Source organism: Hoplias malabaricus, chromosome 9, assembly GCF_029633855.1.
Source record: "Hoplias malabaricus isolate fHopMal1 chromosome 9, fHopMal1.hap1, whole genome shotgun sequence".
Taxonomy (NCBI): domain Eukaryota; kingdom Metazoa; phylum Chordata; class Actinopteri; order Characiformes; family Erythrinidae; genus Hoplias; species Hoplias malabaricus.
The window spans coordinates 17,774,454-17,794,561 of record NC_089808.1 but is presented as its reverse complement, the minus strand read 5'-3'; the positions used below and the strand labels follow the sequence as shown (position 1 = coordinate 17,794,561).

At 35.6% G+C, this 20,108-nt stretch overlaps 1 protein-coding gene across 2 annotated transcripts in view; it reads right to left on the bottom strand.

The window, feature by feature from the left end:
• Positions 1 to 8,820: 8,820 nt before the first annotated feature.
• abhd3 (abhydrolase domain containing 3, phospholipase) overlaps positions 8,821 to 20,108 on the bottom strand; it is a 39,758-nt gene continuing 28,470 nt past the window's right edge. Inside the window, exons 5-9 of one of the 2 annotated variants that reach the window (XM_066681961.1) lie at positions 17,358 to 17,470; positions 14,845 to 15,018; positions 10,618 to 10,666; positions 10,367 to 10,532; positions 8,821 to 10,086 (exon numbers count right to left, since the gene is read on the bottom strand). In XM_066681961.1, coding sequence (XP_066538058.1) covers positions 9,905 to 10,086; positions 10,367 to 10,532; positions 10,618 to 10,666; positions 14,845 to 15,018; positions 17,358 to 17,470 — 684 coding nt within the window. In that variant the 3' untranslated portion in view covers positions 8,821 to 9,904. The remainder of the gene's footprint in view (positions 10,087 to 10,366; positions 10,533 to 10,617; positions 10,667 to 14,844; positions 15,019 to 17,357; positions 17,471 to 20,108) is intronic. The other variant, XM_066681963.1, reaches the window with a different exon arrangement.

Below are 20,108 nucleotides of genomic sequence, written 5' to 3'. Positions count from 1 at the left end.
GCCTAGGTAACGCCTCAAGGCAGTTCGCAGACAGTTGTTTTAGCCTATCGGTCTGCGACCTGGTCTTGGCTGTGGGTTGTCAGCAGCTGTTTACACTACTCTGCTGACTAACTAAAAGACTATGTGCTATGTTGCAAGAATGTAAGGCAGCACTCTCCCGCGTGGAGTGGATGCCATCTGTACCTATAAGACCAGGCTTGCCCTCGAAATATGAAACCAATTGTCTTTAAAGCCTACTTGATTTTCGGAACACCACTTGGACATCCAGCAGTTTAACGCTGAATGTCTACATGAATGACTATCCTCGAATATCTCTTATTAACTAACAGTCTTAGGTTGCCACTAATGTCCGGTGCTCTGGCTCCGGGTAAACAGCTAACTGTTACTGCTGGCACCCTTAAATGAGTAGCTAATTTCACATGTCAGTAGCTAATTTCAGGTAAAACATTGGCATCCCCTGCTCCACCTTCAACAAAGTGATTGCATATGAGCAGTGGGACAACAACACCAGCATCAATTGACCATAATTACATGTCAATGAACCCCTGAATCTACAGCCTTTATCTAAGTGGAAAGGTTAATTACTAAAAGCTACACTAAACATGTAAGTTTTCAGCCTAGACTTAAAGACTGAGACTGTGCATCCCAAACATTAACAGGAAGTTTATTCCAGAGTTGGGCTGGGGGGTGCTTTATAAGAAAAATCTTATCTGCCTGCTGGTCTTCTTAATTCTTGGAACTAGTAGAAAGCCAGAGTCCTGTGACTAAAGTGGATCTGATGGTTTGTAAAAGAAAAAAAATCAATGAATTATATACATATTTTATTTAAACACATGATATTTTTTGGTGTCTGAATTGAACAGCACAAAATAAATATGTATTCAACTAATATTACATTTAATCATTTCAAAGTTGAGAAATACTTTAAGATATATTAGATTAGAGGAAAGGGGAACTCTCAAATAAATCTTTTCTTTTTTCCATTTATAGTCTATAGCTGGCCCTGGGAATAATTATAGCTAGCCTTGACATCCATAAAATCAGGAGTATTCCCTGCCTCTGCTTCTGTAGACCATTAACTCACTGACCTCTTCTTCCATCATGAGACAAAATAATTATTTTTAGACTCTGAGATGAAGAGGTACTAGCCAAGGTACAGCTCTATTAGTGTCTTCCCTGCAGCCTTTTAGCAGACCCTTTCTTCTGAACAGGACATTTACATGTTAGAATGCAAAAAACTGATATTTGTGTCAAATGTGTTACCAACAATTGTTCTTACATATTTTCCCTGAATCCACAGCCATTTAAGTGTATTTTAAAATGTTAGGTGTGGCACTACACAGTATCATAGTTTCATACATTACAACAGAGCCTAAATCAGTCACAATCCAATATCCTAATATGAGGAATTCTATATATGACTTTTTTGTAAACACTTCACATACACACCAAACACTGAATGTAATTTACACTTTGCGTACACACAGGCCTACACACACTAAATGTATAGGCCTGTTAAAAACATCTTAAAGGCTAAAATCTGCATCACATATTGAGAGCATCCATTTTTTATACTTCCCACAAAAACACATGAACACAACCAAGGCAAGAAACAAGTGCTGTAGAGGGTTTGATGGTGAGTGTGAGAGGGTTTGATGGTGAGTGTGAGAGGGTTTGATGGTGAGTGTGAGAGAGTTTGATGATGAGTGTGAGAGGGTTTGATGGTGAGTGTGAGAGAGTTTGATGGTGAGTGTGAGAGGGTTTGATGGTGAGTGTGAGAGGTTTTATAGGTGAGTGTCAGAGAGTTTGATGATGAGTGTGAGATGGTTTGATGGTGAGTGTGAGAGGGTTTGATGGTGAGTGTGAGATGGTTGGATGGTGAGTGTGAGAGGGTTTGATGGTGAGTGTGAGAGGGTTTGATGGTGAGTGTGAGAGGGTTTAAAAGTGAATGTGAGAGAGTTTGATGGTAAGTGTGAGAGGGTTTGAAGATGAGTGTGAGAGTTTGATGGTGAGTTCGAGAGGATTTGAAGGTGAATGTGAGAGTGTTCGATGGTGAGTGTGAGAGAGTTTGATGATGAGTGTGAGAGGGTTTGATGGTGAGTGTGAGATGGTTTAATGGTGAGTGTGAGAAGGTTTGATGGTGAGTGAGAGAGTTTGATGATGAGTGTGAGATGGTTTGATGGTGAGTGTGAGAGTTTGATGGTAAGTGTGAGAGGGTTTGAAGGTGAGTATGAGAGAGTTTGATGGTAAGTGTGAGAGTTTGAAGGTGAGTGTGAGAGAGTTTGATGATGAGTGTGAGAGGGTTTGATGGTAAGTGTGAGAGGGTTTGAAGGTAAATGTGAGAGGGTTTGATGGTGAGTGTGAGAGGGTTTGAAGGTGAGTGTGAGAGTTTGATGGTGAGTGTGAGAGGATTTGAAGGTGAATGTGAGAGTGTTTGATGGTGAGTGTGAGAGAGTTTGATGATGAGTGTGAGAGGGTTTGATGGTGAGTATGAGATGGTTTGATGGTGAGTGTGAGAGGGTTTGATGGTGAGTGAGAGTTTGATGATGAGTGTGAGATGGTTTGATGGTGAGTGTGAGAGAGTTTGATGGTAAGTGTGAGAGGGTTTGAATGTAAATGTGAGAGGGTTTGATGGTGAGTGTGAGAGGGTTTGAAGGTGAGTGTGAGAGTTTGATGGTGAGTGTGAGAGTGTTTGATGGTGAGTGTGAGATGGTTGGATGGTGAGTGTGAGAGGGTTTGATGGTGAGTGTGAGAGGGTTTAAAGGTGAGTGTGAGAGAGTTTGATGGTAAGTGTGAAAGGGTTTGAAGGTGAGTGTGAGAGAATTTGATGGTAAGTGTGAGAGTGTTTGCAGGTGAGTGTGAGAGAGTTTGATGATGAGTGTGAGAGGGTTTGATGATGAGTGTGAGAGGGTTTGATGGGGAGTGTAAGAGAGTTTGATGGTAAATGTGAGAGGGTTTGAATGTAAATGTGAGAGGGTTTGATGATGAGTGTGAGAGAGCTTGATGGTAAGTGTGAGAGGGTTTGAAGGTAAATGTGAGAGGGTTTGATGGTGAGTGTGAAAGGGTTTGATGGTGTGTGAGAGGGTTTTGTGGTGTGTTTGAGAGGTTTTGAAGATGAGTGTGAGAGAGTTTGTTGGTGAGTGTGAGAGAGTTTGAAGGTGAATGTGAGAGGGTTTGATGGTGAGGGTGAGAGAGTTTGATGGTTTGTGAGAGGGTTTGATGGTGTGTGAGAGCGTTTGATGGTGTGTATGAGAGGGTTTGAAGGTGAATCTGAGAGAGTTTGATGGTAAGTGTGAGAGGGTTTGAAGGTGAGTGTGAGAGAGTTTGATGGTAAGTGTGAGAGTGTTTGCAGGTGAGTGTGAGAGAGTTTGATGATGAGTGTGAGAGGGTTTGATGATGAGTGTGAGAGGGTTTGATGGTGAGTGTGAGAGAGTTTGATGGTAAGTGTGAGAGGGTTTGAATGTAAATGTGAGAGGGTTTGATGATGAGTGTGAGAGAGCTTGATGGTAAGTGTGAGAGGGTTTGAAGGTAAATGTGAGAGGGTTTGATGGTGAGTGTGAGAGGGTTTGATGGTGTGTGAGAGGGTTTTGTGGTGTGTTTGAGAGGTTTTGAAGATGAGTGTGAGAGAGTTTGTTGGTGAGTGTGAGAGAGTTTGAAGGTGAATGTGAGAGGGTTTGATGGTGAGGGTGAGAGAGTTTGATGGTTTGTGAGAGGGTTTGATGGTGTGTGAGAGGGTTTGATGGTGTGCGTGAGAGGGTTTGAAGGTGAATCTGAGAGAGTTTGATGGTAGGTGTGAGAGAGTTTGATCCTTCCCTTATCAAAATGCTTCATTTGCAATGATCACTGATTTTAAAAGCTTGGGAAATTGAGTTAAAGCAACTTTGACGCAAAGCTGCTGATAAAACAATTCCAAGTCACACCTATATTTGTGTGATTTTTATATATACTCATTAAAATATTGATGTTAAAAAGTCTGTCATGCTACATGTTTTTAAATTTAATACACTGTATATGTCAGTTATATCATTTCCAATGTGCCATTCAGGGAGGAGAAATCAAAGGAAAACAAGTGGAAAAACTTTGGAGTTTCCAAAACTGGATTTTTACAAATGATTGAAACACACAGAGGAGGAATTCTAGAGTAGCACAATGGTCTAAATGCTGCCACCCTACCAATCAGCACCATGCTACCCATTTTGAATATATAATAATTTATATTAATAAAAATAAAAGTAAACATAAATCAATAAAGAACAATATTTAAAAAAATAACTACACATTGTTCCCTCAATTTATGTAAAACGTGGCCACGAATTGCAATTTAATTAGCTCAAAAGAAATAAAATGTGTGAATGAACTGCACATTGTTCATTCAAATTAATATTTATTTTTACTATGGCCCCTACTGAGCTCTGCTAGAAGTCTCATTATCTTTTTGTTTAAATTCCAGTTTTGGAAACTCATCATTTTCCCCCCTTACTTCCCTTTGATTTTGCCATTAATTATCTTATAATTAACTGCCTTTTACAAAACCTCCTGTTTTGTAAAATTCTTTTCCTATGGAGATAATTCTGTCTATATGTGATATGTAACCTTTGTCAAAAATAAGTTATTCTTAAAGTAGCTGAATTCACTCACGAGAAGGCTAATTAATCTACATCATTTTGGAAATATAAATTTATAAGACATTTTATGCATTTAGTTAACTGAATAATTAAATTGTTAGGCACATATTTTTTTTCTCAAAGCTTCAATAAATGATGTAAATGTGTCCTTATTTATTGGATAAAAACAAGATGACAAACATACTTTAATTCCATAATTTAATTCAACAGCAGATGCACTTATAATCCATACAAGTACATGTGCATAAACATCACCTACATAGGTCTTGTTCACACGTGGCATTAACATGTGTCTTGACTGATCCAGTCACAAAGGACTGCCAAAATACATGGACATTTTGCTGCATTTGTTTTCAGCCAGAAATGTCCAGTGAATTATTCCTGCACAGGATATTACAAACCTTGAAACGTATATGGTCTTTAAGTCCAAATTATTAATGAGGGCAATGCTGAAGTTGCTCTAAAGGTAGCTTGATTCTTTTGAAGACACATCAGGATGCACTACTATTAAAACTACAGTTGTAATAGAGCCTGAGGCATCCCAAACCACCTCCCAAAGGCACTGAGATACATTGTACCCCATTCACACTAGTACTTAGTGCTGTACACATGCCATCTGATCACCCAGGACACGTGATTACCAGGCGAAAACATGGCCCTAGACAGACTTATATTAAAATATTATTGCTGCACTTGTTAAATATGAACCTATAAAATGACAAACACTGCTTCATGGAAAAAGTCTCTTGTGCTACGAGTTATGTTGCTGCACAGAATGTTGCAGATTTTTTTTTTTTTTTTTTTTTTTTTTTTTTTTTTGCTGTTTGCTAGTGTTGTTAGTAGTATAATTTCTCAAGACAATAGTGACACTTGCTACAGAAACTAAAAGGCTGAAAAGCAGAAAGCATAGCCTGTGGGATAACAGTCCCAAAACAAATTATTTAAAAACAACATGCATTTTGTTATCAAGGTTTACTCAGGTTTACTTTTAACACAACCAGTGGGTCTTTCATATTTAGTTCTTAAGGCCAAAATATGTTAGAAGTGATCTAGCAAGTTCCATCCACAAATGCATTATTTTTTTCTGTGTTGCTAAGTTGAAAAAAATAGTAATATTTGGGTAAAACACATCATTATCAAATGAAATTGTCACATTATATTTCTGAATGTATACTGGATATTTTCAATACGTAAGATCCCTGAAACCTGCATGTTTCGTTACAAAGTGATTAAGAGAGCAAAATATGAAAAATACTGAAATAAAACTTACACTATATTTTGGTCTGTCTGTTCTTGCTCTTTTGTCTTATGTCTGAAACCATATATTATTATCCAGAAATAAACATTACCATGTAGGTGTCTTTTTGTACAGTCCTGATATCTGCCTGCAGTACAAAGTTCAAACAGCACAGACTGCAGCCACATCTTCCCATTTGTTATGTTAATATATAAGCACCCTACTATGGAATTCGAAAAAAACAATGATGCATATGTAAACTAGATACATTTTTAATACCACTGGAGCTATTTACTGTAACCATGCACAGGCCAAGACATAATATTCAGGGATTACAATAGAAATCAAAATCAGAAAACAGAAATTGTGTAGCAAGATTTGATGTCAATGGATTTTAGCCTATGTTATGGGTAATGCTTTTCCCACTTAGCAACAAGTGTGATGGAAAAAAAAAATATTTATGGGTGAAGCCTGCAAGAAAATGTCAGCCTACACAATCTGAGATAGGCTCTCTTTGACTGGAACAAAATCTGTCAGAACAGTCATGACACAAATTTAATGTGTTGTCAGATAAGGCATTGTTTCTTGAGAGTGCAGCCATGGTCCAAGCAGCGAGTTACATGCACTGTTGAATTCAAAAACACTGAAAAGATCAATATAACACCAAGACATGTATAGAGTTTTATAGCAACATATTCCTCATGAAACTTGTTTGCAATTTACTGTGCAATAGCTTGCATAAAACATTCTCAAATCTTTTTGTGCAAAATATTGGCTACACTGTTAACAGACATTTAGGGTAATTTGCCTTCAGATATTTTTTTATAGAGTAATTTTTGATTAATGATAACTGTTGCCTTTAATCTTACATAGTTTTCATGCAATGGCTTTGTCGGCATAAGTAATCTGCTAATATTTTTTTTTACTTGGTTTCATGTTGTTAAAAGTGCTTTTAATTTTGAAAATGTTCATAGTCACTGTAAAATACTTTTAAGAACTGCTGACAGATTATGGTGCCATTAAGTTAGCTGTCTTCATTTCACTGGAAAAAAATGTAAATGAGAAGCAATTTTCACATTTTCTTTTCCAATTTTAAAGGTACAAGGTTTATTTTGTTTAAAATCACTACATATAGTGTAAAATCACACTCCTTGTCCATATCTTTTATATTATCTATGGTTTTAAAATTTTAAAGAAGCTTTTTTCCACTGCAGAATTGAATGATGGGAAAGCATGCATGCATAATGTTTTTTTTTCTCTCAAGATAAAGCAAATTACATGACCTGATAGATACAACTTGTTTTTTTTATAATTGCCTTCAAGATCATTTTCTGTAAGATGAAATGCTGATGAATGTATGATATTATAACAACATTTAGCCGCAATGTTGAAAACATATGTCCCTGAGGGCTACAGAGCTACTGACACAGTGTAGACATGAAAATAATAAGACAGCAATGAACAGTAAGAAAATAAGAGAAAAAACTATGCATTTTTGAAAGGTTACAGCAACTCTCTACTCACACTGACCTAATGATCTCAGTGCACAGTACCAGTCAAGAGTTTAAACACATTAGAGATGTACAGTACTTAATTACATTTACTCACATATGTACTGATAAACTGTATTTTTGAAATACATACACATGATTACATTAGTGAGTAAAGACTTTTATGTTTTACTCCGTTCAGTAAATTATCCATATTTTGCTTGAGGAAGGCGAATGATTTAAATCTGCTACTGTAACAGTGGTTACTAGGTTGACATATTAAACAATAAATTAGACCATTTTTTAAACTATGCTACTGGTAACTTGGCTTAGCTAATATTCAAACAAAGTCTTTTCTTCATTAATTTGTTCATGATAAAATTTACTACAATCTAAATATCTTTTTTTTTTTTTAACATTTACTTGCTAATTTTATCTAATTGATAAAACTTATCCAATATTTTGCTGTTCTACTTACTATTTGGTGTTTTCAGACTGACATTTTCATAATTACATCACAGCATACTAGCTGGCTAGTAATAATTTATTCCTTGATATAACTGATTAATTATTACAACATAACAACCTGGCTAGTTGTTATCCGTACCATGCTGTTGGCAACTTAAGGAATATTAGTGCTAAACTTTCTAATGTGTAAACATGGTCTTTTAGTATTTGTCCATGATAATAATCCATCAACGGTGATTATTAATACATTAATTATTATCCAGCTATTTCATATAATTTGTTATCAAATATAAGTTCATAAAAGCTAAAATTCCAACATTGTCTTTTTTTTGTTGTTATCTCACACATGATTACACCATGAAAAACCTATAAGATGTAAAATGAATCTCTACCAAGGCATTGGAAATTATCTAATGTTAAGGCTATATCATTCCAGGGTGGGCTTGCTATAATCACCTTAAAGCCAAGTAACCATAAATACTACCAAATGGTAGTTTGCTAGTCTAATCTAGCAATTCTTTCACCATCTGGTGATTATTTCTAGCACTATACTGATTTTTAAGATTATGATAAAAAAAAACAATTATGTCCAAACTATTGATTGGTACTCTACATCTTATAATGCATTGGCCACAGTACATACTTAATGCCCTTCATAAGGAGAACATTCATTAAGAAACATATATTCTTACTCTTAATGCCCCATTAACTTAAATGCCCACAAGTTGCTGGGCTTCTTTCCTTAACACAAAAATATATGGGGTTTAATTACAATCATTTCGTGCTACTTTCACACCAAAGTATATCTTTTGCTCTACATTTCTCAGTTAGCGCCAAGATTTCACATAACCCAAGAGCTCAAATAAAGATGTGTAAAGAACACTGGCCCAACAATATATTAAAAAGGCATTATGTTTCCATAAAATACTAGCATATTCAATATTATTATGCTCCATTTAAGTACAGATTTTGTGCAAAAGTTGACTTTCAATGGAATATTAATAATTAATTCACTCATTCAATGTCTGTAACATTGGCAGTATCACACGCTTGATGGGGCGCCAGTCCTTTACAGGCTGATACACACATTTACTCACACCTTTTGGACCATGGGAGGAAACCGGAGCACCCGGAAGAAACCCACACAGACATGGGGAGAACACACAAAACTCATCACAGACAGTCGCCCGGAGTGGGACTTGAACCCACAATCTCCAGGTGCTTGGAGCTGTGTGATTTCAACGCTACTGGCTGTGCCACCATGACACCCGGAATATTATTGATATTTTTAAAAGTTTTTGGAAACTTTTAAAGCCAATTTATGCCTCTACTTTTGAAATGGAAATTCAATAAATAATCATTGTCCATAGTTGGATAAATTTTGTACTTTTAAAATGTTTTTAGTAACAAAATTCAGGTTAAAATTTGAAATGTAAAAAATGTTTTGATGGAAGGCAAATCAAAAGGTTTAGTGCAACCACAAATTTCCAAACATTTTGTTCAATTTTTTGAATGTCAAGCCACTATGGCAGTATTGCTTCAGATATATGTGAGACAAAAATTTTAGTCAGGAATCTCTATATCTTGCATTTTAAATCTTTGTCTTTTTTTTTTTTTTTTACTAGAGAATTGGATTTTAAACCATTCCTTCTTACCATTCACTAGCTCCTCTCAATGTCCTTTTAAAATTTTGGGAAATTTGATGAACACCTTCCAAGGGAAATTTTTGTTAGAATTTCTGAATCTCAACTAGCATTTTCAATATTAACTATTGGTAAATCTCATCATGGAATAGTTAGATAACAATACTATATATATTTTACAGTCAAAATACTCTCACAAATAAAACAAAGCTATAAAGCATTCTAAAACAAAAACAAAACAACTTTTCGAAGGAATGGTAGGGTGTACATTTTGAAACAATCATCCTACTGGATAATGAATGTAATGCATGGCATGAGGAACAACACTTGGATGAATGAAAACCATATATGTCATTCATTAGATTTTGTCTGGGAACTGTATTATGGGTTTATATGTATTTTTTGCTGATGGGTGTAGGGGGCACTTCAGTGGGCGTATGGTCACTGTAGATTGTTAAGTCTACCACCCTGTTCAATCACAGCTTTGGCAAACTGTCGGAAAACTCTGTCCATGTAGGTGCTCTGACGTGGCCACAGGCCCTCCAGGAATCCAATATGGCCACCATGGCAGGTGATGAGTAGCGCCAAGTTTGGGTTTTGCTTTACCACTTCGATGGGTATAGCTATAGAAGACACAAACAAACATACAGACTCATACACAAGTAAACTGAACAATAGTCTATTTAAGTTTTAAATAGTATTGTATTGTAGTAGTATTGTGTACATGGGAATGGGGGCTGGTGTCTTAGTAATATGTTGCATTGGGTTGGAAGCCTTCTCTATTAACCTATCTACCTATTAACTTTGACAAAATTTGGCGTACAGCAGAAAATATTGTAATTCAATTCTTTCACAAACAATTTCTTTAAAAGGATTTGCATTCATTTAACACATGCTCCTTACCATGACTGGGTGAAAAGACATCATCAGCTGCATTGAGACACAGCATTGGCACCTGTACAGACTTTAGCTTGTGGATGGGACTGGCATCTCTGTAATAATCATCATTGGTCGGGTAACCAAACATAATCGACGTGAAACGTTCATCAAACTCTCTGATGGTTTTGGCCTGTGTGAAGGAGTTTTGAGCCAACAGTGTTTGATCAGCTTCTTTTCTAAATAGCTATACAACAAATGAAAGGTGTGACTCATACCTTCATCACATGGTCTATGTCATAATTTTTTTCAAGAACCGGACGGTGCCTGAAAAGAAAAAAAAAAAGTTGTTATAGCATCTGGGAACAAATGGAATCAGATGGGCATCTTAGAGGTCTACAGCTGCATGCTTAAAATGCTTACACATTTTTGTTTGGGGTTTTATTTTTGTTCTGAATATTTTTGATGCAGTCAGCGTTGTTTTAATAATAATATATTTTCCTGATTTTTTTTTCATTCTGACTCAGCTTTGCTCAGTATATAAAAAAAGCATAACCTTGAAGATATTGTTACTAAGGGCACAGTCAAATTAACCCTACCAGAAATTATTTATTTCGTACTTCATTACCCAAACAGTTGAGTAAAAGTGGTAGAACCCCCTAGGTCATGTATCCCTAGGTGGACCTGTAACTGATAAATTATTAAGAGCTGATTAATTTTGGGGAGGCACGGTGGTGCAGCAGGTACACAGCTACAGGGACCTGGAGCTTGTGGGTACGATTCCCTGTATCTGTGTGGGTTTCCTCCGGGTGACTGTCTGTGAGGAGTGTGGTGTGTTCTCCCTGTGTCTGTGTGGGTTTCCTCCGGGTGACTGTCTGTGAGTAGTGTGGTGTGTTCTCTCTGTATCCACGTGGGTTTCCTCCCACAGTCCAAAAACACATGTTGGTAGGTTGATTGACGACTCAAAAGTGTCCGTAGGTGTGAGTGTGTGAGTGAATGTGTGAGTGTGTGTGTTGCCCTGTGAAGAACTGGCGCCCCGTCCAGGGTGTATTCCTGCCTTGCGCCCAATGCTTCCAGGTATGCTCTGTACCCACTGCGACCCTGAACTGGATAAACGGTTACAGACAATGAATGAATGAATGATTAATTTTGAAGAGTGTTTGTTTTAAGTGGCGTGACTCTTCTAGTCATTATGTTGCAGTTTCAGCACTCCAGGAAATTACCAAACTAATTGCATGCATTTCTGCATATCACACATGAGGCTACTTAACCAATCAGATCTGTGCCTCAGGATGAGCGCTGTGAGATGAATGACACAGAGCGGGCCTCTAGACACTGCTGTCCTGAGGCCAGTAGAAATAGCCCAGAAACTTTATTAAGATTTACTAGCTGAAATTCTCATAATGCTGAACGTGGATTCTGTTTATGGATAAAGTCCTGTCCTTCAGCATTTAAAAAGCCAATTAGCTTGGCAATTAGAAACTTATTTAGAGTATTTGTTTTTAATAATTATTAATAAATTTTCAAATATACTGAAATGTAATTATAAGTGTAATTTAATTTGACATTCAGTTGGTAACTGTAAAAATGATGCTACAATAATAAGGCAATTTTACCGTATAGGATATAGCACTGATCATAGCAGGTTTTACTTTATGTTCCGGACCTTAACTTGGGAAAATTTGCTCTAACTGGACCATAATGCATTTTAATTAATTACCCCTGCCCTATGATGTGCATTATTGTGAAATAACAACATTTGTCTTGTGCTTGTGCTATATTAGCTGCGCTATTACCCTGTTTGTAAACATGGCCTCATCTGCTGTGTTTAAAATAAGGACAGGTTCTGGACATGCCTACACACTGGCAGCGTTAGAAACAAGCGCTTGCATTTTAGCAACATTCAGTGGGCAGGATCTCTGTTGGCAACAAATTAGAAGTCCTGACTTCTTGCTATCAATCAATCAGCAACCTGCTCACCGTTCAGATACTTTGATCAAGTAATGAGCTTATTGTGTTTGGATAGAATTTTAATATATGCAGGAGAAAATACGTTTTTTTTTTTTTTTGCGGGAGGCTGGGTCAGATTTGAGGGGGTCTCCAGAACAATACAGGTGAGTTGGCACCCCTGTGTTAAATATGCACAGAAGATATTAAAAATATAATCAACCATGCATTAAAAACATCACGACAAAAAGTAGAAGACACTGTGGAGGAAATCTACTAGGAAGATAAGACAGCTGTGGCATGACAATCAGAAAGAAAGAGACAATGATGAGTAGGAGTAGCAGACAGTGTTATTTATGAAACATTTTTTTTAAAGATTTACAGAATAAAGAAGCGTCTTTGGCTCATCAGTTCTTCCATCAAAATTCCACAAGATACCATTTCCATGACAAGAGATTTTTTAGGATTTTCCTGTCATCTAACCACAGACATAAGCACCTGATGTGTGCTACCGTTAAGTGTGGTGGATGGTATGTTTGAGGACTGTTTTTCCTCCTAAATTTGTTAGGGTACTTGGCTTCCTGGAATTATTTAAAATTAAAATCTGTTATCCAAGAACGTTGGACAATGCTCCATAGCACATGTTCAGATAAACATAAAAATAGTTTATTGACCACAGAATCAGGTTTAGCAATGACCATCTCAGTTCCCTGCGCTTAACTCCATAGAAAAATTGTGGGAAGAGCTAATAAAGAGAATACACAAGAGGCTCTATGAACATTACGATTTAAAGAGATTCCATAATGCTCTCAAATTCCCAGGTTTTCACAATATTAATACATTTTTTCAGATTTTTTTATATATACATATATACCTTTTTAAACTTATGTTTTAACCATAGATGAACAACATATTTTTTAAATAGTAAAATAACTTAGTAATTTATTTAAACTTATAAAGTTAGATACTTAATTTCTGAACTGTTAAAGACTAACACAATGTGAGGTTATTGTAGGATTAAGAAAGTTTTTCAAAAATTTGTTTTTTAATAATAATAATTGTTCCCAGAATTGTACTTTAAGAGAAAGATTCTTAAAAACTTTTTTGAAAAAATAGCTGTTTAAATGTATTATATTTTGTAGTATAAAAGTAAGGTAAACAAACACATCTATGACATGTTCATTAATCCAGCTCCTTGAGCTTAAAAATCATATATATATATATTTCTGCTAATTTCGGACTGTAATCCTCAATTCTGAACATTTTGTGAAAGGATATGCAATTTTAATAATAACAACAAATACTGATTTTTTACTATTTTATATACTAATATTTTATATTTTATATACTAATAAAATATAATACTATTTTTACCTCGTAAATTTGTTGTATTTTGTAGACTTTAATCTGTAATCTGTCTGTAATCAATTCCAAAAAGTTGATAAAGTAGCAATTTAAAGGCAATGATTGTGGGGAAATGCTCTTTTCCTGATTTATGTTTATGTTCTGAAGCTCAGCTTCTTTTAAGGTGGAACTGTATGTTTGAAGTGAAAAAATTACTGTGGTTTGTACATAACTGAAGTTGAACTTATCTGTACATTTTTATTCACTGTCTGAATTACCACAAAAACTCATTTATTACTTGAGTTGTATAGTTTTGTAACACTTTCGGTCTGTATTTACTTTCATGCAGTTAAAGCTCCAAATGCCATTTCTGTGCTGTGAGCAGAGACAGCATACCGAACAGATGTTTTTTAGCCCATTTACTGACACTGGAGCTTTGAAAACACATTACACTGGTTTCAAGCAAACTGACTGGAAAGCTAGCAAATTGTTAAAAAACATCTTTTTTACTTAAATCCGGGAACTAAAATGTAAAAATAAACTGTGAAACAATCATGCTTAGGTAATAAAAAGCATCCATGAAAATGTACTTTATGAGCAAGAATGGGTCAAGACTCGCAACCTTGCCAAAAATTCATCAGATCAGTTTCAGAAAATTCAGATATTCCTCAACGAATGATTTCAAGAAAGCTACCTTTTTTTTTACCTTTTTACAGAAGCCATATGCCAATACTTTTCAAAAATATTGTTGATTTCTCTGGACCAATGAACTGTGGCAAATTTTTCATGGATGTTATTTCATATTTTCAAAAGCCACTATATCCATGCTTTACATCAGTATGTCTGTATAATTAGTAGGTGCTAGACTGGCCTTCCTGCCACCTCTGGCTTTCGCTTACTGAAAATATATGCAAAACACAAAAGAGGCCCCATACAGTTCTGCAGCTAAAGAATTTATAAAGCATCAAAGAATGGGATCAATTGTTGTCTTCTGTCCCCACATGTAATTAAAAGAATAGAGGAGTAAAACAGTCATAATCATTTCTTTGTCCCAAATTTTTTGGAACATGTTGGAGTTATTATATTTTGAATGAGCATATGTTTACAAAAAAATTCACTTAGTACTGTGTTTATGCACATTTATTTTAATTGATATATGTGAAACACAAGGCTAGATTAAGTGTCTCTAAGCTAGGAATGGTGCAGTGTCTAACCGGTGCACGGATGCTTGCAGGCAGCTGGTAAGGTAAGAGTTAAAAAGGAATCGGTCAAGAGGTTTCTCCAGAGATGCTGTGCACTCGAAAACATCCCAACCAGCAGAAAACACCACAACACCCTTTAGACATGTCTCACGGCCCTTACGGCCCAGATAATTTGCCAGCATCATTCTGTAAAACACAGAAAAACAAAAAGGAGGCAAAATATGAACAATTGAACATCTTTTTTTCACATGCCTACACTAATGAATAAATATCTAATGTTACACAGCCTTTGAAAATTTACATATGGTGATAAAGGCCTGTTACTTCTCATGTTTAACAAACAAACATTGAAACTGATTTAGTGAAATATTTGAATCAATTTTAGTTCAACTTATTTTTAATTACAGTGTTTAATCAGACATTAAATTGGTACAATGTGTTTGTCTAAAATTCTATTTATTATTTAGTATCTACTATAAATTCATTATCTACAATTAAACATTCAGTAACTATTATTCATCATATGTTATAAATTATTCATCATCTACTATTAATTATTCATGTTTGTAATGGTTAAATGCTACATTATACTTTCTAAATGATTCTGTAATTACTGCAATTACTACAGTGACTACCAGTGGTGGACAGTAACAAAGTAAATTTAATTAACAATTTTTTCATGTATCTGTACTTTACTGAATTATTTCCATTTTGGGCAAACTTTTACTTTCACTCCACTACATTTCAAAGCCAAATATCTTACTTTTTACTTTACTACATTATGAAAATCTGCTGTTCCTTTGGTTTTATGTGTGAATAAAACCATAACATGTCTGAACAAAACACCCTGCTCTGCAAAGCTCTCCATGAACACAGTTGCAGTGCTAAACTCAGCAAAAATGTTTTTTTTTTATTATCAAAAGTGTGTATTTGAAACTGTACATTATCACTGTCTGTTCTTAGATCCGTTATGAATTTGCATCAATTATTATGAACAAAATGATTTGCATCGTTTGGCTGTATTTACGTCATCAATAACTACTATTCAGTCATTTTACATGGTTTACAGATCTGTAGATGTCATAAATCACTCCAAAACAGAGGCTGAGAGTCAGTTCGAGATTTATTAAACACAATACGTGAAGCAAGGTCAAAATCAGAAGAAATATTCCAAAACCCAAAAATCAGTCAAGCGACAAAAACAAGTCCAAAAAGCTAATGCAAAAGACAAAAAACTAAAAAAAACTAGTGTCAGGCAAATTTAAGAAACAGATGGCTCAGAATTGCAGAAATAGTTCAAACAAAACCTTGCAACTATGTAAACAAATTAGAGAGCTTAAAAGAGCACTATATAATATTTTTACCTTAAAATTACAGCTTCAAAATCACACTGACATGTAAAATGGAGAATGGAGCCTCTGTCTTTACTACTCTTTGCTCAGCACTGCAGAAACTGCACTATGTAACATTTGGAGGAGTGTTGGAAACCACTCCTTTCCTCCCCCTCCCTACTGATTTCAGTAGAGAGCTGTAAAAATTAATTGCATTAAGGGGAGCCAAACGGAGCAAAAAAAACCTGAACCTTACCTTGTGTTCCTAGATGTTAATGTGTTCTGGTGCAGAGACTCAGTGCCAAGCCTATGCTCCAGCCTGCGCAAGTGGCATTTTCATTGGTCTGCAGTTGCACCGCTAACACACTAGGGCTAAATCTCAAACATCTTTTTCAACCATATTTTGTACACAATGTAGTGGTGTAGTAGTCTTAGATTTATGAATCTTAAAGTGCACCATTTTGGGTAGTTGGACACTCTTCGGTACAGAACATTTGCATGTGGTACAAGGAAAGAAAGAAATACAAAGCCGGCATGTTTTTCCCTTGTGTTCCTTTTTTTTTTTGGGAGTCGTCAATACATCTGGCTACAATGTACAATTCATGTTACCACATTGCCTATGGCATAGGTTCAACAAAGAAGCATAAGTTGTGCTTAATACACAGGAGACAGTGACCTCTGTTGGTTTGGTGGGGCGACACCTATAACATCACTCATTATATTTAATCTTTAGCTATTTCTGCTCTGTTCATTCATGTCAGAATAATTAATTTAACTTTCTATTAAAAGACCTGGGAAGCAAGAGTGACACTAGATTCTTTTCACCTACAATGAATTGATTAAGCAATTGTCTTGTTACAAAAATAATAAAAGAACATTAGAGCCTTAACAAGTACTTCTTTACAGGAGTAATATTGTACCTTGAGTATATGTACTTTTGTGTACTTTTGGAGGACTGAGTGTCCAGTTCCAGCACACTTCACAGTAACTGCTGAGCCGAGATGTGTGTGGGTGTCAGATGTGTTCAAGCAGCAAAATTGCTAAAGCACCTGAGCTTAAAAATAGCTCCAATTAGAGGCAAGAATCCACAGCATATAAAGTCTACATTCTTTGTCAAATTAAAATAAAATAGATATTAGATACAATTCTGTCTGTGCTTTTTTTGTGTGTGTATGTGTGTTGCATGAATCTTACCCTCCCATCGAAACTCCAGCAGCCATGATAGGAGCAGCTGGATTAGTTTTCCGCACATGTTCGATCACCATCTCCAAGTCCTCAGTGTTAGCAGCACAGTATGTTCGTGGAGTCTGTAGTACAAAAGAAACCCATACGCATACATGATTTCCCATGTATCGAAAACTCACACTTTAGGATGCATTCATTTAACTCACAAGGTAGACAGCATTGTGACATTTCATTTGTTTATTTCCAGGCAAAACCTCCAAGTAGAAATTATTCATTTTCAGGAGATTATTCTAATGCTGAATGTTAGCTATAAATAATTACCTAAAAATATTGAGTAAGAAATGAGAAAAACAAAAACTCACTCCCAAAACTCAGTCCAAGAAGATGAAAAATGTATAGAGGGATTGAGACAACAATGAAAGCATACAAGACCTGTCTCGATCGGGTAAACACTATTTAAAACTTTATATCTTGAGAGACACAAGTAAATCTTCCTGCTTCAGATCTCCGTACCAAATTTTACCTCCCTTGTCCAGGGACTATTATTTACATGCATATTACACCATCCTGCAATAACAGCCCTAAAATTTTATGATATAAATCAGCAGTCAATATACTGTGAAGTCTCAGTGCATCAAGTTAGGACTTTAACAATTCTCTGAAAGAAAAAAATCTGCTCCTTTATCAAAATGAAATAAGAGAAGTGTGTTATTGTGGAATACTGAGGTTATTCCTCATTTCCTACAAAAAACTGGCTGCTATATTGCTTTTTACAACAGTCCTGCAAAGTTTAAAAATTAAAGATAAGTCACAATGAACACATCATAAAATTTAAACAATAAGATAACATTCTGTCTTATTGGCCACACCTACTTATATCTGTTCCTGAGGATAAATGCTAAGAGATCTTGTATTTGGGCAATACAAAATAAAAATATTCAGTTCTAATCTATTCTAACATAGTACATTTAAATGTACATTTATTATGGGTAAAAATTTTAAATACACAATCAGTACTTTATACACCTATCAACCATAACATTATGACAATCTCCTTGTTTCTACCAAAACTGTCCATTCACTTCCACTTATCCTACAGGAGCACTTCATAGATTTATATTTATATATGATAGTCCATTTGTTGCGGTGGTGGTGTTATTGTGTGTTGTGCTGGCATAAGTGGATCAGACCCAGCATTTTAAAGTGTCCACTCACTGTCCACTCTATTAAACACACCTGCCTCATTGGTCCACCTTTATAAAGTCACCTCATTAGAGAGTAGTTCGTCTGTTGCTGCACAGTGTCTGTTGGTCATACGCTAGTCCTTCATCAGTGAACACAGGTCGATGCTGGCTGGATATTTTTGGCTGGTGAACAATTCCAAGTCCAGTAGTGACCCCGCAGGTTTTAAAAACTCCAGTAACACTGCGGTGTCTGATCCACTCATACCACCACCACACTGACATGTGTCAGTGTCAATGTAGTACTGAGAATGATCTACTACCAAAATCATACCTTCAGAGCAGTGGTCCTGACCACTGAAGAACAGGGTAAAAGGGGGCAAACATTGTATAGAGAGCAACAGACAGATTCCAGTTTGTATTTGTAGAAATACAAAGTGCTGTGGTGGACTTTTCAGGAAATGGGATTTGTTATAAATGTGAAGAATATGTACATTTTTATTTTAGCTGTTTTTAAAGAAATCAGATACAAAATACCGCCATGTTATTATTACAATAATAGTCCTGTGCTATCTGTGTTCTGTTGACTTTAATTTACTGTTGGGCCAGAGTAGCGTTTCTAGAAGTTTGACATAATACACCAGCTTGATATAAAAGACACATAAAATATTTACATGCAGATCTACTGATATAATGGAACATTATTTCTTAAAAATGGTATCCCCACAGGCATAAAGCAGGCATTATGTATTACATATGTACAACTCTGTAACTCTTAACTATATCACAGCACACTGCACAGGGAACTGAGCTGCTGTGAACTGGAAAAAAGGTGACTAAATATAGTTAACTCAAAGGTGTCCAATTATTTCCAAATATCAGAATACATAATAATTCATTAAAAAACATACAATTAATAAAATGGAAATTATATGAATATAATTGAATTAAGTAAGTACAGTGCATCAATTTAGTATTATCACACTCACACACACACACACACACACACACACACACACACGCACACACACACACACACACACACACACACACACACACAAACACTTTGTGAATGATGTCATTATGGAGACAGGACTAACAAGCACTGTAGGAAATAGAAAGCTGGATTACTGGACACTACCAGCAAAGAGCAGAATAATGGAATGCTGCTAATTTAAATACAGGCAATAAATGAAATGATTATGATTTACAGAAGCTTTATTTTCTATTGACTGTTCTTAAAGCATCTTTTAAACATTTGAATACATTTGTGCAAAACCTTTGAACATTTATTTAATATTCTAAACAAGGGGGGAAATAGAGCATTTTAATGCTATTTTAGCATACAGTTTCTATTTTCCAGTTTAATATACTGAAAAAACCCCAAAAACTATAAAATGCCACATTTACATTTGTATAAAAACCACGACATGCCACAATTTATTTTACCTACACTTTCAATAACCATTTTGGCTCCTAAACCAAGAAAAACTGTATACTTAAATTGCACACTTATGTGCAGAATTGTGTTCTCTGTTGAGGATCTGCAAATTAAGTCATTTCGAACATGGGTAGCCAA